This window comes from Pogona vitticeps, chromosome 6 (genome assembly GCF_051106095.1).
Source record: "Pogona vitticeps strain Pit_001003342236 chromosome 6, PviZW2.1, whole genome shotgun sequence".
NCBI classification, from domain to species: domain Eukaryota; kingdom Metazoa; phylum Chordata; class Lepidosauria; order Squamata; family Agamidae; genus Pogona; species Pogona vitticeps.
In genome coordinates this window covers 57,492,030-57,516,074 of record NC_135788.1, presented here as the reverse complement: position 1 = coordinate 57,516,074, position 24,045 = coordinate 57,492,030, and the positions used below count along the sequence as shown (strand labels likewise).

At 39.5% G+C, this 24,045-nt stretch overlaps 1 protein-coding gene across 3 annotated transcripts in view; it reads left to right on the top strand.

Moving 5' to 3' along the window:
- CNTNAP2 (contactin associated protein 2) overlaps nt 1–24,045 on the top strand; it is a 2,051,986-nt gene that overhangs the window by 1,560,027 nt on the left and 467,914 nt on the right. For all 3 annotated transcript variants that reach the window (XM_073002555.2, XM_078377431.1, XM_078377432.1), the window contains exon 12: nt 14,310–14,429. In XM_073002555.2, the coding sequence (XP_072858656.2) occupies nt 14,310–14,429 (120 nt within the window). The remainder of the gene's footprint in view (nt 1–14,309; nt 14,430–24,045) is intronic.

Below are 24,045 nucleotides of genomic sequence, written 5' to 3'. Positions count from 1 at the left end.
GCAAACTCCTGATTACTCTCTGTCCAGGCTTTCACGCATGCTTTCGAGCGCCGTGTTTGCTTGCAAAGTGCATGCACACAATTAACCTCCTTCCCCCCTCCTCCCATTAAGTCTCCAGCACAATCCAAGCACCTAGTAGCTTGTCTCTGGGAAGCGATGCAGGGAGATCATTTCATGGCCTGTTAAATTCCTTTCATGGTTTGCATTAGAGACTGAAGCAATATGGTGAAAACTATTTATTTATATTTATTTATTATACTTATATACTGCCCATCTAGAACGTGTCTAGAATGTGTCGTAGCTCAACTATAATTTCACCTGGTATGTCAATCCTGCTTTTCCCCATCTACCATGTCAAAGACACATTCATCATTATCATTTTAATGACAGCCTCCCACTTCCTTGACTTTATCACCACAATACCAATGGTTTGATTTCTCAACTGTGTAAGTAAGTCCAAAGTAATTTCAATGGTGCTTTGGCACCTGCACATCTTTTTTTCTTTTGTTTTAGTATTTCATGCCTGCCTTTTTTTCATTTGCTGTTTTCATAGACCACATTGAATATTGCACCACTCATGGGAATTTTTATGAGTTTGTAGTGCAGAATAGGAAGCAGAGAGTTAAGCTTTGTAATCAGCAGGATAGAAATACTGAATTCAAACATTTCAAATCAGGAAGCTTGTGTAGAGGATAATCTGAAAGAGAGAGAGAAAATAGAAGTGCTCCTTTTTCTCATCCATTATTGGTTTGACAGAAGGTCAAATAGTTCCTTTTCTTGGGTATGTATTCAGTTCCCACTCTTGCTCATCATCATCCCTCTCAGCTACATGTGAAGCATTTCCCTTTGCTGTAAACATTCCAGTTTAAACTCTATTAAAGAAGCAGAGGCTTCAGGGGCACAACACCATCAGTAACAAGAAATAACCTTCAAAAATTTTCGGAAAATTTAAATTAGTAATTATTGCCTCAAAGTTAATGACAGATTTCTACAAGATTTTCCAAACCTAGGGCTGAGACTGAAACAATGGCTCACTTCTTGCTTTTTGCTTTGCTTTACTTCTGCCACAGGGTGAAATTAGATGTGAAGGAGAATATATCTTCCTTGCTATTATTCCATTACAATGGGATTTCCTCAGAGGCATATGCTTGATGATGTCATCAGCATTCAATATTGCCAGTTAAGCTTCTGTTTACCTTCCACTGGGACATGGTGACACTGTGGGTTAAACCGCAGAAGCCTCTGTGCTGCAGGGTCAGAAGACTAGCAGTCGTAAGATAGAATCCATGTGATGGAATGAGTTCCCATTGCTTGTCCCAGCTCCTGCCAACCTAGCAGTTAGAAAGCAGGTAAAAATGCAAGTAGATAAATAGGTACCACTTTGGTGGGAAGGTAACGGCGTTCTGTGTCTAGTCACACTGGCCACATGACCACGGAAAACTGTCTACAGACAAACGCTGTCTCTACGGCTTGGAAACGGGAATGAGCACCATGCCCTAGAGTCAGACTGGACTAAATGTCAAGGGAAACCTTTACCTTTACCTTTACCTTCCACTGAGAAGTCATGAAACAAAGCATGCTAAATACAAAATAGTAGATTTAAAGTCATGTGCCATGGCTAACAGATATCTTTCACCATTTGGAAGAGCAGCCCTTCTAAAAATTCTTGGGATATGGCAAGATCTAAATTCCAGTCACTATAGGGGTAATATATTCCTTTTGCTGAAGTAGACCTGACTTGGAAGTACAATCTAGCTTAGAGTCAACCCTGCATGTTGATTGGTGTGTCTGACAAACTTATTGGTGGTTTTACCTGAGCACTGTTTGGGATGGCTAATGTCAGAGCACAGACAGAGTTCTGATTCCTGTCCTCTGAAGATGCCAGCCACAGAGACTGGTGAAACGTTAGGAAGAAAAACCTTAAGAACACGGTCAAACAGCCCGGAAAACCCACAGTAACCATCAGAACCCGGCCATGAAAGCCTTCGAGAATACATAGACCTAATTACTGCATGTAGCTAATTAATATTTAAAATATTCTATTTGTGAAAAAGAGTAACACAACTACCTCTTCTAAAACTGTGAATATGAGACATTTTGCAAGATCTGAGCAGAGCTCTTAATGATAGGACATTTTATATAGAGTCAGAAAGGTGGGGGGGAATGGGAGAGGGTTATCTCTCTATGCCTCCCTAATCATCATGTCAATGATTCCCTCTCATGCTGCAGCTATCATTGGCTGCTCATGAGTAAACCACGTAAGACTTGATTTGATATCATCCCCAGGCACCATGCAAAAATACCTGTCATTGCACAGCTTAAATGAGTGAGCTTCTATATTATTCTGTTTTTTAAAATATACTTTTAAATATTTTCACAGGAAGGACTTAAATGTTTTCTTTTACAGTCATTGAATGGGGTTCCAAGTGACAGGATTAAAACTTCAGTCTGCTTAGAATAGTGACAATTTATAAGAGAAAGCCCACAGAAACTCATAATTTATCTTGCTTTAAGATCACTACTTTCAAAGTGTGAATTAGAGCCATCAATGCCTGAATGCTTTCAAAACAAAAAAAGTGGCTGGGACTGCCTCCCCACTGCAAGTCTGCAAATTTGGTATTATCAATGTATTTGATCTGTTTTAAATCAGGTACAACTCAAGGTTGTTTGGTTCTGCACAGTGGGTTTATTTTTTTTTTTACAAACTCAGAACTCAAAAACCCTTTCTCTAAATGTCCCCAAATTTGGCACAGAGCAAGGGGCAGACTTTCTTCTGCATCCATGCCAAGTTTGGTGCTGATCTGATGTCCAGTTTCATAGTTATAAATTTTTGTTTGGGGTATCCCTATTTTTAAAAAAATTGACTTATGGAATGCTGAATTCTGGTATTAGCACAATATATTGGACCCCTTCCAGGCATCAGTAATAATAAATAACACTGCAGTTAAGTCATGGTGAACTTTGTGAGTTAATCCATGTGTCCTCACAGGACATGTTCTAATTTTTGTGGATGATTTCCCAAGCTACATTGTTATCTATCTGATGAAGCAAAAGAATCAGACACATGACATACTCAAGAAATACATTGCCATGTTCACCAATAAGTCTTGTCAGGAAGCTTGAAGTGCTGCAATCTGACAAAACCAGTAAGAACCTGATACCTACAAACCTTTAAAGGCACAACCTGTGTCTTCAGCACAGGAAGATTGTAAAGTACACTCCACAGTAGAATGGAACAGCTAAAGGAAGATCAGTTCTCTCTAGGAAAGTCTCTGCCAACATACCAATAGAAAAGAGTACTGCTTTATTTTAAGGACATTGGTAGATACCTGCTTCCAATGCATGCATAAAATGTAGTTAGTTTTAATTACCCGAAGCAATCCATCTCGTTCTACAGAAAAATTCACCCCCCAAAAAAAGCTCTTCTCATGGTCATGCTGGCTACGGGATTCTGGGAAGTTTTTTTTTAAGTATTTTATTATTTTTTTATGACATACATATCTACAGCAAACAACAACAGAAATACCTACAAAACAATAACACATGAAACTAACAAAACATACAAGACTAACAAAACAAACATATAGGCGGGGAGGTATTTCCCATACCAGCTTATCTATTATATAGATTATGACTACAGAAGTAATATATCCGTGTGCATCTGCACATGTTATATTCCACATCACTATTTTATATATCTAATTAAGTATCTAAACATCCTAAATTTATAATAATTTTTTTAAAAGTCCCTCATCTACATTTCCATCCATCTGTCTCTCATCATATCCATCATAATATCCTCACAGGCCTATTCATTCCTCGATGATCTCCATTCTTATATACAGAAAACTATGTATCTCATCTTTTCAGCATAATCACTCTTATGGTTCACACATATTTGATATTTCCATATACTGTACATGCCTTAGAGCAAAACAGCCAATATTATTATTCATCATCATTTCTAAAATTCATAAATCACATACGCTTGTCTAAACCTTAAATTTCATATCAGGCCAAATTTGCTTATAGTATATTAGTCATGTTGCTTTATATATTAATTATATATTAGTTATATCTATCTTAAACCAATTGACTTCTATTATTTATTCAGCAAGTAACTTCCTCCTTTCTGGTTTCTATTTATCAGCTCCAGTGTCATCAAACCGGGATTGGCTCTCTAATCTTGTCAACATTGTCACTATTATGGTGACACATATTTAATGTCTCAATATACATGCCTCACAAACAAAGTGTTTTCCAGTTTTGAAATGCCAACTATAATATTTTTCAAAAACATTTTCTATGTGATTGACTAATTTGATCCCAATGTAGTGAGTATTCTGGTTTTGGAGCAACATATTATGTGATCTCTGATCATAAATTCCTGCCCTTAGCTTTGCCCATCCCTCCCCCTCTTCATTCTTTCTTTTTGGAACAGTCTTAAGAAACATTCTCCCTTCCCCGCCCCCCCTTTTGTCTTTTTTAGTCATCCTTTGAAGAAAAGGAGTCTTTTTCTTCTCTCTCTCTGACTCTGGTTTCTCTTCAGATCGTACAGATTCCTCGCCTCTCTCTGACGACGGTGGCTGTTTCTCTGGCATTGAAGACTGTTCATTAAAGATCTGGTTAAGCAGTTTCTCCTTGCTTTCGATCTTTTCGTGCAAAGCAGAAGAAGTCACTTTCAGGTCCATTCTGAACTCCTCAAATTGCATTTTCAAGTGATTAATTATGTTACTTTGACATCCTTGATATGAATCATTGCCAGTTGCGATGATAATTCTCCCCCACCTTCCATGACTGCTAAAGTCAGCAGATTAGTTACTCAAATTTCCCACATGATTTATTAGCTAGTCTGCACTTAAAGTCTTATGAGGGGGGACTCCATGGATGTTATTTGATTTACAGATCACCTTGTAGTCAGATACAGAGTCACTTAGATTAAATTATGCAGAGTTATTTAGAGTTCTTAAGTCCTGACTTTATAAATTTATGAGAAGCCAGTTTCTCTGGGAGGAAGAGTTAAGAGAGAAAAATAGCAAGTTGGTTTCATTTCCGAGCTGTGGCGTAGTAAAGAAAACTCCGATGTTACAGGCATCAACAAAGTTATGCCACTTGAGATCTCCTTCTTATCAGCCTTCAAATAGCAGATTTGGTCTTTTACTTGCTGTAGCTTAGCAGAAGATCGTTAATCTCTGTTCTGCAGTCAGATAATACATTTCAAAACCTCCCCATTCCGAGCAGCTAACTCACCATCATGGCGACTTCACGAGACAGATTGTGTGTAGGAAGGGAACTCTTCCAAAAAACAGATTGCAATCTGAAATTTGGTGATTCCAAGGCCCCCACTTGCTAACAAGTCCCACTTGCCTGTGGAACTTGCCCCCCCTTCTCCAGGGGGGTCTCTGACTCAGAGTAAAACCCAGGGGAATCCAGAACCCTGGAATTTCCCCTGTTCTCGCTGCTCGTTGCTCCTCCTTCCGGGATTCTGGGAAGTTTCATCCGAAAACTAACATATTTCACACTGAAAGAAATCGAGAGGCACTGCTATGAATGTGAAATGTGTACTCTGCATTTAAAATAAGCCTGTGAGTTGCAAATTGAAAATAAAGCAGTCATTTAGATCCCATCTGCAATATTTCGGAATTTTTGCAACTTTGCATGCTTCCTTTGATAGGTTTGGCTGAGATGAAACTTTTTGGGCTGGAGTGACTGTCAATCTATTCAGCACTAACCAATTGTTTTCTGCAACTGAATTCAAAGAGAGCCCTGCCTCTCTGCTTAACATTTCCCTCCTTCTCTAGAGGCTGTTGAGGTCTCTTGCTGAAAGAAGTCAGTCTGTCAGTTTGATGTTTGACCTGTTCAATTGTAAGCAATGAAACATTTTGTTCATTTTAGTATTAATGTTTCAGAGTGAGGTATCGTAACTGTAAGTGCCAGTTTAGAAAAGAAGAGGGGGTGGACTACTCTGGGGGACTTGAAATTATTCTGCTCTGTGCAGAATACTTCTGCCGTGCAGCTACAGGAATTTAATCAAAATTTGAAAACTGTGCAACAGGTTATGGCCTCACAGACCAGAGACACAGACAGACAGGTAACAAGTATTTTTATATGCTTTGTTGTTTTTAAAACTGTTTGTGATTTTTCTTTAAGCAGAAGGCATGGATGATCCATATATGTGAACAGAAATCAAATTACTGGATCATTGACTCAGTGTGTCAATGTACACATGTCATTTTACACAATGTACTCTAGTCATTGTACACATAAAAAAATATTTATTTATAAATCTAGGACCTTCTTACTGGTCCTTTATAAATCTAGGTGAAAGATCCACTAGAAATGTGAACTACCAGATAAAATAGGTGAGACTAGTAGAAGGGATGTATTTTATATCCACAATTTTTTATATTTATATTCACAATTTATTTATATCCACATTCCTTAGTGGAGTGAGAAAATACCAACATATTTATCCTACTCTGGCTGCATTGCATTGGCTGCCCATCCGTTTCCGTATTGACTTCAAAGTTTTAATGCTTACTTATAAAGCCCTAAACAGTTTAGGACCTCGATATTTGGTGGAACGCCTACTCCCACCAAGCTCTACCCAGATCACCAGTGCAAGTCAGGAGGTGAGTCTGAGGGGCCTGACGCCCAGAGAGGCCCAGAAGGAAAAGACACAAAATCGGGCCTTCTCAGCAGTGGCTCCTCGCCTATTGAAGAAACTTCCTCTGGAGATTCGTGCGGCCCCTACGCTGGGTATCTTTAAAAGCAAAGAAAAAACATGGATGTTTATTCAGGCCTTCCCTCCAGTCAATACTTGATTCTCTCTTCTCATTTCTCTTTAATTTATTTTTACTCTATTTTCTTAGTTTCCACATTTTCATTTGTAGATTTATGTAACTATGTGTTTTAATTAATTGTTTGTATTATATTGGAAGCCACTCAGAGTGCTCGCATAGACCAGATGGACGGGATACAAATCAAATCAAATCAAATCAAATCAAATCAAATCAAATCAAATCAAATCAAATAAATAAATAAATAAATAAATAAATAAATAAATAAATAAATAGAGAGTGGCAGAAATCTGGAATAAAATAAAGCGAATAAATAATAATTGAGTAAAAACAAACAAAAAACAAATAAAAAACAAACAAGCCAACAAACAAAATAGGGAAATGAAGAAGAATTTTGCACAGGCATAGACAGTATGAATGAGATGGTTGGACAGTGTCATCAAAGTCACCAACATGAATTTGACCCAACTCCAGGAAGCAGTGGAAGACAGAAGGGCCTGGCGTGCTCTGATCCATGGGGTCACAAAGAGTCGGACACAACTAAACGACTAGACAACAACAACCAAGTAGAAACCGTGACCCACATCCTTCTACTGTATGCTGCCCTTTCTATCAAGAACTACATAAGGAACTTATTCATCCTGTTATTCACAAATTTCTGGGGAGGACCATTGAATTCTATGCGAAGCTACTTCTTTCAGACAGGTCGTTACAGACCACAAATCGTGTTGCCAAATTCTATAATGCTGGTATGCTCACCCGCAGATGTATAATTGCCAGAGTTTTTAGTTCCGCAAACCATATCTAGTGCTCTATTTATAAATGGTTTTATTATGTAAACTGTGTATCTTTTTACTAATATATCTTTATAACGGTTTATTTTATTATATCTTTTAGTATGATGTAAGATTGGGTTAACAACCATAAATAAATACTAAACACTTTTGGAATGGGAGCTGCAATACAGGATGGGATTAAATAGCTCCGCCCATTAGTTAGATCAATTTCCTTTTTGGGGAGAAGGATTCAGGCCACTGTAAATTGTTGCTGGAAGTCTTTTAGTCAATGACCATTGAATTAGGGCTTCCATGGGCTGATAAAAAGACAGAAGGGCCTGCTGCAGTATTAACCTTCTTAGGCATAGAGTTGGACACGTGGCAGCAGGTCTGTAGGCTGCCAGCAGTGACATCTTAGGGTGAGACTGAATCATTTAAGTGGCCAGGAAGCAATAGAGCACCTTAATTTTGCTTGCAGGGTAGTAGCACCCAGTAAGGCATTCATTAGGAGGTTATGCGAGACCATGTGAGCCTCTGCAAACCTTGTCACAAACCAAGATGACTTAGGAAATGAGACAAGACTTGGAGGTGTGGCTTCAACTCTTGGAAGATTTTAATGGCGTATCATTTCAGAGATCTGAAATTAGTATGGGGCGGAGCTTCAGGTGCAGACCGAGGCAGAGAGATTTCTGGGGCTTGGCATTTATTCTGGCATTTATTGATGCATGAAAGTCTGGCCTGATGAGTGGCACAGAATGGGGCTGATGAGAATTTTGGCACTTTTAGAATTCTGCCCTATAGTTTGCGCCCTTTAATTGTGGGCCTGGGAATTAGCCAACACCATGGTGAGGTTTTGGTGCAACAACTTAACAGTTGTTTGCATCATTAACAACTTAATGTTCAAATCAGAGCGGGTTATGCCGCTATGGTTATTTGCATTATGTGCTTTACAATTTAACATTGTTGTATAGGCACAGCATATTCCCGGTCTTGATAACAATATTGCTGGTGCCCTGTCCCACCAACATTGAGTGGTTCAGGGTTGGCTCCGGGAGCTTGCAGGTTGCCCAAGGTTCTTCCAGAAGAGGTATGGAAGATTGGAGAAGGGAAGCTGCAAGTGTATAGGGTTCACACTTGTCCCAAGTACTCGCTGCGCATATGCAGCAGTGAGTGAGAAGTTTCGGTTGGTAGAACATTTGGAACCAGCATGGCCAGTGACAGTGGAGCATCTGCAGCAATTTGCAGTTTATCTGCATAGGAAGGGTCTAGCCCCAATTCAATTCAGGACAAAATGTCTGCTTTGGCATTTCAAGCTAAGGTAATAGGGGTTCAGGATTCCACAGTTGATTTTAGGGTTAGGAAGATGATTGAAGGGAGGAACAAGGAGCAGATGAGAGCAGCCAATGACAGGTCCTCTATTACTCCAGGCATATTGGTTAGATTTAGCAGATTGTGGAGTACCATATGGCAGGACGACTATGAGGCTACACTTTTTCAAGCAGCCATGTTAATTGCAATTTTTGGAGCTTTGGGGTTTAGACAGGTAGTGGCAACTGCAAAAATGATATCTCATGTACGGCCTTAGAGTTGGAGGATGCAACTAGTTTAAATTAAATTCGGCTATGCATCCGTTGGTCCAAGTCGGACTTGGTTCATAGGGGGACTTACATTATATTGTGTCCTTGCACCATCCCATATATTTGCCTGGTACAGGTGTGGGAGACATTTTTGAGGAACAAGGAGCAATCATGGGGATACCTGTTTTGCCATAGTGATGGTTCCCCATTAACCAGATACCAGTTTTGGAAGCTTACCGACTTGCCTTGCAATAAGTGCTTTGCAGGGTTGGCATTTCAGAATGCATTCATTTCGACAGCAGCCATGCTAGGTTACAGCTCAGAAGCCATAAAGAAACTGGGGAGATGGTCATCAAAGAGATAGTCTCTTTAGGCTGGCATGTGGCTGTGTTTTTGTTTTTGTCTTCAGGTATTGGCACACCTGTGCAGAGATGGAGTCTACAGTTGGTGGGCCATAGTTTTATCTTTTAGGTAGATAAGTTTGCTGCCAGGATGACAGAGGGCCAAGATTTAGGCCTCAGAGAATCCACCTAGATGAATTGGAAAGGATGGAGGGGCATGATGTGGGCAGAGTTTCAAGAAGCAATCTATACTGGAGTTTTGTGTCTGCCCCCTGATACCTTGCTGGTCCATTTAGGAGGCAATGATTTGGCCAAGCCTTATGGCAAAGCTTGCATCATGAATGTGTTAAGGGTCCTGCAAGGCTGGAAAAGCAGGTTCCCTGCAACTAGAATAATTTGGTCTACCTTATTCTGCATTACATTTAGAAAGCAGATGGTGACCCACAGTGCCTAAACTGGGCCAGGAGGAAAATCAATAGGGAATTTTGTAGGGCAACGCGCCAAGTGTTCAGTTACAGGTCATTCACATATCTATTTGGATAGGCCAGAGTTGTACAGAGGTGATGGTGTTCACTTATCTGAGCAAGGTATGGAGATTGTAATGATCACCTCTCGCTACAGAGAGTATGATGCTGGGCAAGGAGACACTGTGAGCACAAAACTACCACCTTTATCTCTGAGGCAGGTCTTCTAAGCCTCAGAAGTGCATAGTCTAAGTCTCATGGACTATCTTGACTTTAAAAAAGCAAAAAAGCAAAAGCAGTGTGTGCTATTTATATACCGCCCCATAGCACTTCAAGCACTCTCTGGGCAGTTTACAAGTTAATTATGCAGGCTACACATTGTTCCCCCCCCCCCAGCGAGCTGGGTACTCATTTTACCAACCTCGGAAGGATAGAAGGTTGAATCAACCTTGAGCCAGTTACCTAGGATTGAACCCCGGGTCATGAGCACAGTTTTAGCTGCAGTACAGCAATTTAACCACTGTGCCACGAGGCTCAGTGAAAGAAACATTTGCTTACTTCCAAAGCAATTAAGCACAGACTTTGTGTTTCCTTTGACAACACAACAGCCCTGCAAGGTTGTTGTTTAGTTGTTAAGTTGTGTCCGACTCTTCATGACTCTAAATGACGTATAACAGAACACTTGTCTTGTGAACAGAACCAGAACTTATTTATTGAAATGAAGCAGATTGAATAATAACAGAAGTTTCTCAGATACACATTATGCATAAGCAATTCATGACAGTTCTCTTGGTACATACGTCTTTTCTCTTGCAACATCATTACCACCTTCTCTACCTATTTTCTAACCAGCTCTATCTCTCTCAGTATCTCATCCCAATCTCTGTCTGATTAACCAGCCCTATCTCTATCAGTATCTGTTCCCTCTCTTTCTGACTAACCAGCCCTATCTGACTCCTCTTTCTCCCACCAAGCCTCATGTAGCTGCTGACTCTTTCTCCCCAGTCCTCTCATAGGTTCATGGAAATCCGCTCATGAAAATGAATGGCATGAGTGATATGGGGGATCACCACATTCTTTACCCCTAAGCAAAACTGTATTTCATGAGGGAAAACCTTACAGTTTACCCTTATGAACAATTGAACAAACAGGGAAAATTACATACAAAACACCTACAGTACCATCATAATAATATGCTTACCAGTTATGTTCTAAATCATATACCATATTTTAACATATAACACATTATATTTACTATATACTTATACATACCTTATACTACAATTTTCTCTCTATTACTATGTTTACTAGACCAAACTTATTACTTTAAACATTTAAAACAATCCATAGGATTATAAACATTTGCATTACTCACATTAAAACAAATTACATTACCTCTACATTGATAAGGCTACTCACCATTATTATTTTCCATCCCTATACACCTTTCAGTTCATCAGCATCCAATGAAACATTGCATTTTGATCGTATTTCATAACAAGTACACAAACAGAACATTTAATACATTACAAACTCCTTTTTCTTTCTTTCTTCACCTATTAATCATTTGGCCTCCATAACAGTGCATCAGCCACCACGTTCTGGGTCCCTTTCACGTTGTGAATTTCAAAATCAGAGTCCTTTAAGAGTAGGGCCCACTTCATATGTTTGTTGTTGTTGGACCGAATAGTCCTTAGCCACAGAAGTGGGGAATGGTCAGTGCATAACACAAACTCTCTCCCCCAAATGTAGGGCTTCAGCTTTTGCAGCATCCTTACAGTAGATAGACACAACCTCTCAATGGCAGACAAATGTTTTTCACTAGGTTGGAGCCTCCACTAGATGTAGACCTCCTACTGTAGCTGTAGACCTCCTACTGACAGCTACTGTACTGTAGCTGTCAAACCTACAGTTCAGTGCATTCCAATGGGGGGAAAAATTCACCAAAAATTAACAAAGACTCAGAACAAAGCCAAATTAAGTTTGCAAAGGTTTTACAAGGTGCACTAACGATCCCAAGCATTTAAAACAGTTTTTGAACATTTTAAGACACTTTAAAAATAGTGAAAACGGACCTGTCAAAACCATTGAAATGCAGTGAAACCTATTCAGTGCATTCCAATGGGGGAACCGCGTTTTGCTTAGCGATGTTTCCTATGGCGATTTTCGCTTAAGGACGGTAATCCATTCCCATTGGAACGGATTATCCGGTTTTCAATGCATTCCTATGGGAAATGGTGTTTCACTTAGCGATGTTTTCCCATAGCGATGGTTTTTTTTGGAACCAATTAACATCACTAAGCGAGGCACCACTGTGTGTGTGTGTGTGTGTGTGTGTGTGTGTGTGTGTGTGTGTGCGCGTGTGTGCGCGCGTGTGTGTGCGTGTGTGCGTGTGTGTGTGTGTGTGTGTCTAAATGTTTAATATAATATATATTGTCCATCTGGCTGCCAAGGCCACTCGGGATGGTTTACAACAAATATATATATTCAATGTCCTTAATACAATTCTATTACTTTTCTTTCTACTTACCATTAATTCATATAGAAATTACATTTTTAATTACCTCTCATACTTATACATAACTAGAAGATTTTATATAACAAGTTATATCTTTCTTCTTCTCCATCTGTTAGTCTTCTGGTCTCCGAGATAACGTGTTGGCCACCACATTTTGAGTTCCTTTTACACTCCGAATCTCAAAATCAAAGTCCTGCAGAAGTAGGGCCCATCTCATTAGCCTGTTGTTATTTGCCCTTATTGTTCTCACCCACAGAAGTGGGGAATGATCAGTGCAAAGTACAGTACAAAATGTCTTCCCCATGTGTATGGCCTGAGTTTCTGCAATGACCATACGATTGCTTAGACACTCTTGTTCAATTGTGGACAAATGTCTCTCACCCGCCTGCAGTTTCTTACTGAGGCAAGTCACCCGATGATGGTTTCCGTTGTCATCTGCCTGGCTCAGCATGGCTCCCAACCGGATGTTGGATGCATCCATGAAGACGGTGAACTCTGGAAATCTGGAGCTCTCAGGACAGGACCGGTCATCAACGCAGTCTTCAACTTACTAAAGGCCTCCTCGCAGATAATAAAAGAAGTTCTCTTAGGAGTTGGAAATTGGTTAAAATAATCCATAAATTATAGGATAATATAGGATTTAATACAGATAAAAGGAAAGGTTTCTTCACATATTGCATACTTAAACTATGGAAGTCACTGACATGACATAGTGGAGATTACAAGTTTGGACAGCTTCATGACCAGTGATGAACATTCATTTTCAGTTATTATTTTGGTTTTACATAATCTTCAAATGTTCTAGAGAAATTTGACCTCTTATACTTTCTTATCCTGTCATTAAAACATTTTTAACTCAGTCCTCTCGTGCAAGTTTTTTTTAATTTGGAAGTCATATGTGGCTATGCAGAAGCTTCATGGCAATTTCCCAAGTGCATACAAAGAAAATATAATAATGTGGTTACTGTGTCCTATTGAGACAGTAACTCTTAAAACTTTTACTGTATTTAAGAGTTTGATACAACAGATGTGGGAGTGTGAAGAATACGAGATAAATTCTTTGTTCATGCCAGTTCAAGTTGTCTTGACAATAAAGCATCTTGCCAAATAATTTTCAAAACACAGATGATCCTATCTCCAGAACAAGAGCAAGGGAAGGATGGTTTTCCCTCCCCTGCCCTTGCAATTTATGCATAATGTCTCTGAGTGAAACTAGTGTCCTTTCCCTTTGAGAATAAAAGCACCTGGACACAGCAATCTTAAAATGTATAATTGCATATTTTCTGACAAAATCATTCTTACCATCACTAATTCAGATGTGAACTGACAATTTCCCTAAATGGTAGGCAAGTTATATTTCAAATATAGATAATTCATGACTGGAACAGAGGCAGTACTTCACCGCTGAATTTGGGTTGAGTCAACTCTCCCCCTTGCTTGGAGCATGAAAAACACCCACTTTCAACGAAGATTGTTCATCATTTATAAATAGTCTCAGGAGCACCAGTTTCAAAATTGCTGCTATAAAAATAATGCAACTTAATTTTGTTTTAAGATAAAATGTGTCTATACATTTAAATCTTGATATATTGTCAAATGTGGAATTCCTTCAAGTCTGGTTATCTCTCCTTTTAAAAAAAAAAGAGGCACACATACAATATACTAAATACTTTTACTGCATTATATTTCTGTGAAATATTTAAATGTCTTTACAATACTTCTTTTTAATGTTTCTTTCAATTCTTGTTTTTCTGTACAATTTTTCCTAAAAATTTAATGCTGGTGCATCTACATGTAGTTTATTTACCTAAGATGTGGTCTTCTTTGTTTCAGCTATCTATGAACTCTCCTGTGAAGCATATAAACACTTGGGCAAAGCAACTGGTTCTTATTGGATAGATCCAGATGGCAGTGGTCCATTGGAATATTTGAAAGTTTACTGTGACATGACAGGTAAATATATTATGAAATAATTTTTGAAGAGGTAGCTAGCTGTGATAGTTTTAGCAGAAATTTTTAAAGACGTTAACAGGAGAGTAGGAATGATGGGACTTCCCTTTATCTTTTCAGTTCACGGGAGCTGGGTGTGAGCTGTTCTCCTTTAATAATGCCACTGGGAAAGTGTGGCACAATCCCAAAGCACCACTAGAAGAAGGGTGTGGTAAACTAGTTCTAAGTACTTTATATGTAGAAAATCCTGAGAGGGTCACCATCTAACTTAATGGTGTGTAATTGCTGAGAAGTCTGAGTTTCCTTAAAAGAGGGCACCTGGGATGGAGGAGGGGAGAAAAAAAGAGCAAACAAAGTGGCAACACTACAACTTTTAAAAATAGGTTTGCTTAATGTGAGCCACACACAGCAGATATCTCTCCTGTTGGAATCATTGATATCTCATGTAAGGGGGGAATTCACCACGGAGACTGATTTCATGCCCCTTCTTTACATTATGTGACTTAAGTACCACACTGAGACATTTTAAAAAATGCTATAATAAGAAATCTCTTTGAACACAAATCCCTAAAAAGAGAGATTATTATGCAAAAACAAGAAAAATGTTACGGAGTATTCTTGGAAATTATTATTATTGAAACTAGTATTGTCGATTAAAAGGCAAAGGTTTAGGCCAAGGCCATGAGTAGCTAAGTAACCAAACAGACACTGCTAAATTTGTCAATCAAGGTTGCTGTTGCTATTTGCACTTCTGCACTTCATCTGAATTGGTATTCATTAGCAGAGGTCAAACTGAGAGCTTACATTAAGATTTTGTTTACCATAATGTGTTCCCTTCTGTTTTATGGTCACTTTGCTAAAATGAAGCAGGCTCTGTTATAGACTTTAGAATTATTTAGACTTGGAAGTGTTTTACTGCTTAATGATGCATGTGGATATTGTATTAGCTGTTTGATGTTCTATTTTGTTATCAAGGTTCTAAACACTTTTTTTCTTTATCCACCTCTTTCTTTTTGTAAAAGCCTGTGCTTTAGTGGCTTGTGGATGTTGATATGTAAATCATCTTCACACAAAAAAAGATGTACCTATCACAACTTACCGTATTTTTCGCTCCATAAGACACACTTTTTCTCTCCAAAAAGGTGGGAGGGAAAGTACATGCGTCTTATGGAGTGAATGCAGTAACCCAGGGCTCAGCCACCACCACCCAAAAGCCTCCCACTGCCATGCTGGGAGGTCTCTGAACTGGCAGCAGAGACTGCTTTCTGTTTGGACCTCACCATTCTGCACTGCTAGCTTTCCAGGATCTGCTTCCTGCAGCCCACCTGGAAAATCAGCAAGGCAAACAGGCCTATGGCAGCAAGCAGTGAAAATAGCCAAGGACCAAAGGGTGGTTCTAGAAAGACCAAGGGAAACCACAAACACAGTCTCCCACTTAGGCAGTTGACTTTCCCACATTTGGGGAAATCACAGGGGTCAGCTCATCCGAAGTGCAACAATGGTATCTCCCCTGCCAGGTCTGAGTTTGAATGGCCCCTAAGCCTCCTGGCCCTTTGTGTGCACTATCCCCCAAAGGCATGGTGACCGCCGGCTGTACCTCCTGATCAAAACAGTGCTGCACAGCCCCAGTCCTGAAAGAGGCCAGGAGAGCTCTTCAGTGTTTTGGGGTGCCCCACAGGACCCCCATCAGGGGCTAGATGTTCCTCCCACAATCCTCCAGTGCACAGATATTAGCATATCTGCCTGCTTGCATCACCCAGTAGGCTTCTCTATTGGAGAAGCAAAGCAGGAAGGAGGAGTCTCTTTCCCTTCACCTTCTGCAGAGAAGTTAGACCATGTGACTAGCCAGACATTTTGAGAAGCAGAGAGAGAGAGGGAGAGGGAGAGAGGACAGAAACAAAAGCTTCTAAAATTGGCAGTAAGTTAAAACAGGCCTGAGAATGGTGAGTGGAAGATAAAGTTACTACTGAGAGCCTGCTAGAATGGCTCTCTGTAGTTCAGAGCTTTGCAGGAAGCTGCATCACTTCATCATAAATTAGGCCTAAATAGAAGTAATTTTGCAGATATTTAAAACATTAAGGGACCGGGGGGGGGGAGGCTAATGTGTATTGTTAGCCAAATTTCATTCTGAAGCACAGAATGATTAAAAAGGAACTGAGCACATGCAGAATAAAGTTCAAAAGGGAAACCAAAAAGGGACCTAACACTCCTTTCCTTAATATATTACCACTAGGGCTACAGGTTTTATTTGGTGTATTAGCTTGCCACATTAGCTGAGTCCAGTTTTTATGGACTCATCAGGAGCAAGGCAATTTGAATTGCAGAGGGCAGATCTGAATCACAGATCTGAATATGTTCAAGTAAAGCTTTGAAATCTTGAAAATTGGTTTAAGAACCCAACATTTCATAAATATCATTTCACGTGTACACACACACAACTGGAAATAGAAATTTTAGTAGTATTTTTGTGTTAACAAAAGCTGCATGGTGTCACTCCCCTTGTTTTTATTGGTTTTTCTTAATCATTGATGCTGGTAGATTTTATCTTTTCATTGTGATTCCCAGCTACTGTATTTTATCCTATTGTAGTCTCTAAAATTGGACAACCATCTGTCAGATCTGCTCTGATTTGGATTCCTGCATTGAACCAGGGGTTGGAATTGATGGCCTTATAGGCCCCTTCCAACTCCATTATTCTATGATTCTGTGCTGCTTTGAGATTATATTTGTAAAAGGAAGCAGGCAGTAGATGTGGTGATGAATAAGGGACACATTTTTCTTGCAGAGTATGGGAACTCATTCTACCAGTGCAAAGCAGAAAAGGCTAGCATATAGCATTCCTTTTAAACTAGAGGTAGTAAAATATGCTAAGGAGTATGGAAACAGTGAAGAGTGCAGAGACATTTTGGGCCTCCTCATCTGAAAAAAATGATTAGAGAGTGGAGGAAACAGGAGGATCAGCTGCAAAAAGCTGATAAAAGTAAGCACACTTTCTGTGGACATGCTGCATGCTGCAAAGAAAAGAACTGAATGATGGAGAGAGAAAAAACTTTATTGCTGTAAGGAAGGAAGGGAGGAAGGGAGGGAGTGGAAGTGAGGCATGCTTTGCTGTTTGCTTACACCTGTGCTGGTGGTGATTTCTTCATCATAGCTCTTATTGACTACCCAGCAACAATCTGTTTATTCATCTCTTTCAGTGCAATAACAATTCATTATAAGTGTTAAAACTTGAGATGGTACTGTAATTCCCACTCATTGTGTGTCATCCTGCTGTAGAAGTCTGCTTCATGATTCTCCACTTCTGGTACATGTATGACTTGTGAAATGACATGCTTGAGAATACACCAGTCCCAAAACTGTACTGTTAGTAGCAAGAAAGACATGGATTTTGTTCCTCCTTGGTGGTTGATATAAAGCATTGTAGTGTTGTTGTCTGTGGCTATTGGAATAACTTTGCCAACTACAAATTGTTCAAAAGCTCTCACTGTGTTGTACACTGCAAGAAGTTTGAGGTAATTGATGTGACATCTATCTATTGCTACTGCCTTATGAATTTGCCAGAATATTTTTTTCCAGTTTTCCTCTCCTAAAATTGAGGTGCGTCTTATTTGGAGGTGCGTCTTATGGAGTGAAAAATACGGTAGTTATCATCAGCTATTGCTTCAGCACTGGTCTGCCTGTACAACTCATCTCTTTCTTCACTCCTTCCTCAAGGTTCTGTTGTCCTGAGGAAATAAAAAGTTCAGACAATGACTCTTGGGCATATCATATCAAGACCTGATTGCTTCTGATTAGTTGTTTGTCAAGTTGACAGAAAATGGAGTGGAGAATCAAACTATTCTACTGTATGAGAAAATGTATTTTTCAAATACCTTTTGTCTTTGATAGTGAGTTACTGTTTTGCTGCCATTGCTTTTTTTCCCTTTAAATAGCCTAAGTATCTGTAAAACCATCAAAGCTAAGAGTGGAAGCATCTAAAACCATGTTAAAGTGACATTTTGATTTAATTCATTAGTGAGATTCATTATGAGACTCATGAAAAGAGGCAGGTGCACTTAACAAAGGGAAAGTGGATTTAAAAAAAAAACACTTAATCAGCCTTTAGGGATATTGGTTCTGTATTCTATTACTTAATTCAATATTTTAATTTATCTAGAGAGAGAGAAAAAGCAGGTTCACAGTGCTGCTACTATTCACATGAAAAATTCAGGACTTGATTTCTTCATTAAATACCAATAATCTTTCAGTTAGGATGAACTATATTAACGCTTGTGTGGGGGAAGCCCACTTCCATGAGCTTTATGCCAAAAGAGACAATCCCTCATTTCATGTGAGTTGTTTATATATGCATCTACCAGAATGGCACCCTGTATCAAACTCTGAAATAAAAGATCTTGTGAACCAATTGAAAATTGGCAAGGCCCCAGGCTGTAATGGTATTCCTCCCGAACTCATTAAGTGCCCAAGCCTCATGGCACAGTGGTTAAACCGCTGTACTGCAGCCAAAACTGTGCTCACGACCTGGGGTTCAATCCCAGGTAGCCGGCTCAAGGTTGACTCAGTCTTCTATCCTTCTGAGGTCAGATAGAAGACTCGCTGGGGGGGGGGACAATGTGTAGCCTGCATAATTAACTTGTAAACCGCCCAGAGAGTGCTTGAAGCGCTATGGGGCAGTATATAAGCAGCACACTTTGCTTTTTGTGAATGGTGGGTCCCAATTCTGGCAAACCTTTTCACTTATATTGACCAAAACGCTCACATGCCATCAGAATGGGGCACAGCCATTATTATCCCCATTTATAAAAGAGGTAAAAAAGACAATCCAGCTAATTATAAGCCAATTAGTTTACAACCCATAATAGTAAGCTTTATACCAAACATTTATCTTGGAAATTGATAGATTGGATGGACTCTGAGAGTGTTTTGGCAGATGAACAAGCTGGATTTAGATCTGGTATATCTACACAGGATCATGCCCTTATTCTAAGGCACCTAGTAGATAAGTACTCTAAGAAACCCCGAGGGTCCCTATTTGTCGCTTTTATTGATCTTAGATCAGCTTTTGATTTAATTTCACAAGATAGGCTCTGGAGTAAGTTAGAGTCTTCCACAATAGATCGATGCATTCTGCTGCTTACGTATAAGCTGCATGAAAATACAACACTCATAATTAGATGCAACAAGGAAGGACATTTGTCTGATAAAGTTCCAACCTATAATGGTGTGAAGCAAAGGTGTATATTAGCTCCATTGTTATTTAATTTCTATATCAACTCAATGGCAATGGCACTCAGCCATCCAGAGTTCCATCCCCCAAACTAGCCAATAGACATACTTCTGTTATACGCAGACAATGCAGTCCTAATCTCACAGACACCAGTAGAACTAAAGAGAGCTTTACACTCTCTTGCACAATACCGTAAAGAGGAAATGCTACAGATAAATTAATAATAATAATAATAATAATAATAATATAATTTATTGTCATTGTAAGTATATACACAGTATACCATACAACGAAATTCACAGACACCCAGAGACCAGACACATGCACACACATAACATTCCCCAAACACTCCCCACCCACTAGAAGTCCCCCACTAAAAATACAAACATGTACACCTCAGGCCAAGTAACACAGTCCAACTAATTATTCACTACTGGTGGTCTTTAAGCTCATTATTAATTGCAATTATAGCTCTAGGATAAAAACTATTTAGAAAACGTGTGGTCCGAGTCTTAATTGTTCTATATCTTCTGCCAGATGGTAACAGTTCAAAAAAGTTATAAGCAGGATGGGAAGAGTCTCTCAGGATGCTGTGTGACTTCCTCAGACAGCGGGATGTGAAGATGTCATCCAGGGTTGGTAGCTGGAGCCCGATGATATTCTGGGCAATTTTAATGGTTCTCTGTAGAGCTTTTTTGTCCGCTACAGAGCTACTCCCAAACCATGCCAGAATGCCATAAGTTAGGACACTCTCAATGGTGCTACGGTAGTAGGACAGAAGTAAATGCTGTGATAAATTTAACTTCCCGAGCATTCTCAGGAAATACAGCCTCTTCTGTGCCTTCTTTATTAGCATGTTGGCATTTATAGTCCATGAGAGGTCCTCTGAGATGTAAGTACCCAGAAATTTAAAACTACCAACTCTCTCCACTTCCTCACCGTTTATGTACAGTGGTAAATGTACATTTCTCTTCCTCCTAAAATCAATTATGAGTTCTTTAGTTTTTTTGATGTTAAGTGTGAGATGATTTTCTTTACACCATAGTATCAATCTTTGTACTTCCTTTCTATAAGCAGACTCATTGTTCTTATTTATGAGTCCCACCACTGTCGTATCATCCGCAAATTTAATAATTGCATTTGTGTTATATAGTGGGGTGCAATCATGTGTGTACAGGGAATAGAGGAAGGGACTCAGCACGCAGCCCTGGGGAGCTCCTGTACTTAGTACCAAGGTAGAAGAATGGTGGGATCCCATCCTTACTGACTGTGGCCTATCTGTCAGAAAATCCTTTATCCACATGCAGATCTCCTGAGGTAATCCCAGGTTGATCATTTTTAAAAACAACCTATTTGGTAGAATGGTGTTAAAAGCAGAGCTATAATCCACAAACAACAGCCTCGCATAAGTTCCCTGTTGTTCTAAGTGGCTCAATACAGTATGGAGTACGATGGACACAGCATCATCAGTAGATCTATTTCTCCTGTATGCAAATTGCCATGGATCCAAAGAAGGTGGAAGACTAGCCTTAATGTAATCCAGCACCAATCTCTCAAAACATTTCATAATAACAGATGTTAAAGCTACTGGTCTATAATCATTGGGAGATACCACAGCTGACTGCTTCGGGACTGGCACTATAATAGATGTCTTCAGGCAAGTGGGGACAGAACACTGCAACAAGGATAGATTGAAAATATCCGTAAAAACTCCAGCTAATTCTGCAGCACAGCCCCTAACAACTGGTCCCATGATTCCATCTGGTCCAGCTGCCTTTCGAATATTAATATTCTGGAAAGCGCGTCTCACATCTGAAATCTGCAGTACTAGTGGTTGTCTGTCGATGGTAGATTCTAGTGATGTATTATGGACAGTAGGTGCTGGAATAATGGTTGTTCCTGTTTCCACCTCAAAACGGCTGAAAAATTGATTTAACTGCTCAGCCAAAAAATCACTGCTGCTACACAGACTGTTTTTGTTACTCTGACCAGTGATTTGTCGAAGACCAAATTACTCGAAGACCAAAGTTTTAGTGTTCACTCAGAGGCCCAGGATCTATAAGTGGTTAATTGATGAGCATGAGATAGAACAAATTAAAGCTTATAAATATTTGGGTGTTGCTTTCAAATATAAAAGAAACCACAAGGCCCATGTTAACAATGTGGTACAAGCAGCACAAAAATCTAGCCTTGCTATACTAAAATTCTTCTACAGTATTCAAAGGGAGGTGAGTACATTCCAGCTGCACTAAGATTGTTTCAGGCCAAATCCCTTAGTCAGCTCTTGTATGGGGCACAATTGGGTCCTGTAACAGGCAGCCTTTACCTCACCTGTCCGTCACAGCTGGGAAGTGAATCATCAGCCAATGGTGTGACGGAGGGTGGAACTGAAGGGGAGGAGCTGGTATAAAAAGGGGGGTGAAGGTGTGTGTGGGGAGAGTGATTGAGGGAGAGAGTGAGATCTGGAGAGATCTAGTGTGTGAGAGAAAGGGGCCTGCATGCCTGAGTGTCAGTGAGGGAAAGTCTGTGTGAGTTAGTGGTTTAGTAACAGTGATTGACAACTTGATTCTATACCAGTGATTTACTCCTTTTATTTTGTACAAATCAATAAATTCTTTTGTTTGAAGAAACCCTTGTCCTTTTTGATTTAAAGGAAAGGTTGGTGGCAGCAAGAGTGTGTAGTGGCGTGGTGGGCATTCTGAGAGGCCTGAGTAGGAGGTGACCTCAGAGTGGCTCAGCCACGTTACAGGTCCCTATTCTTCGTTTATCCAGTTAGAAGTAGTTCAATCCAAATTCGTGAGGGCTATATTACAAGTTCCAAGAGGGGTATCCAATGCAGCCCTTAGGCTTGAAGTGGGCTACCTGAAGGTTGAAGCCAGAGTTTGGCTGGCCATTTTTAACTTTTGGCTAAAACTAACCTTTCAACCAATTGTACTGACTTCACTGGTATTACAGTATAACCATCAGTCACCTTGGAAGAGAGCAATATACCATAAAATCAACAGATACAGCTATTCAGTGGAAAACATCCAACAAATGGGATATGTTAAGGCCAAGAGTAATCTTAGGCAGCATATTATTGGGACAGAAAGGCAGCAGGACCTTGGTATTATCAGAAATAGGTTTACACTTGACAACGCACTGCTCCCACCCAAACTGACTAAATATCTCTACTTACCCTTACACTTAAACAACGCAAAGCTCTTACTCTGGCCTGATTCAATGCACTTCCGTCAGCAGTACAGGAAGGGAAATATAACAACACCCCTTACACTAAGCATTTATGCCCCTGTAACTCTGGTGAGCTTGAATCTATCTCCCATGGGTTACTTCATTGTGCTTTTCATTCTGACATTCGAGAAGTCCATGTTAACCCTTACATAAGGGCATTTCCTGGATGATCAGAGGCACATTACACACTGCTTTTGCTGACAGGGCAATGCCCTGGCAGGTATACTGGGCTAAATTCATATAGGCTGACAAAAGTAGCTAAATTCTGTGCTGCTGCAATCAAAATCTGTGAAGGAAAGGTTCCACCTAAAGCGCAGCTATCTCAGCTATATTATCTGCAAATAGGTGTATACCAATTTGGTATAATGGATCTCAGCTCTAGTATCTCTAAATTGGTGTATACCAGTTTGGTATAATCATCACATGGGCTCTATGAGCTTCAAAGTAACAATTTTGTCATTCTGTGCAAGCTGCAATAGCCCATAGATAAGGTCTATGATAGGAAGGAAGGAGATATTTAGTAAGATGTAAGAATGTAGTTTTATATATGTGTATATAGATGTTTTTAGTGTTTTGGTGTTTTTAATGTTTTTAGATTGTTTTTATGTCTCCTAATTTAAACAATGTACCTTACTTTTGCTGGTCAATGACCGTAATAAAACATTTATTTTTTTATTTAAATTAATGAATTTCCTTAGTATTTTGGAAGGAAATTTATGAATATGAATACTCTGTTGCTTTATAGCCAATCAAGCCATATCCATAAACAGAAATTAAGCCGCTCTAAAACACAGTATTTGGCATCTAATCCATTCTGTCAGTCTCAGTCCATTCTGAGGCATCATAATACTCAGTGGGTATTCTTACTAAGAAAGCAGCTGTTATGTTCTGGCTCAGAATATCTTTTGTGCAAGCATAGGAAAAAAACATTCTACAAGCAAAATAAAAACAGGGGTAACAGAAAATTATAACTATGAAACTGGACCTCAGATCAGCACCAAATATAGCATGGATATAGCAGAAAGTTTGTTTTAAAAAAAGCAAAGCATGCTGCTTATATAACACAACATAGCACTTCAGGTGCTCTCTGAGCAGTTTACAAGTCAATTGGGTACTCATTTTACCAGCCTTGGAAGGATAGAAGGCTGAGTCAACCTGAGC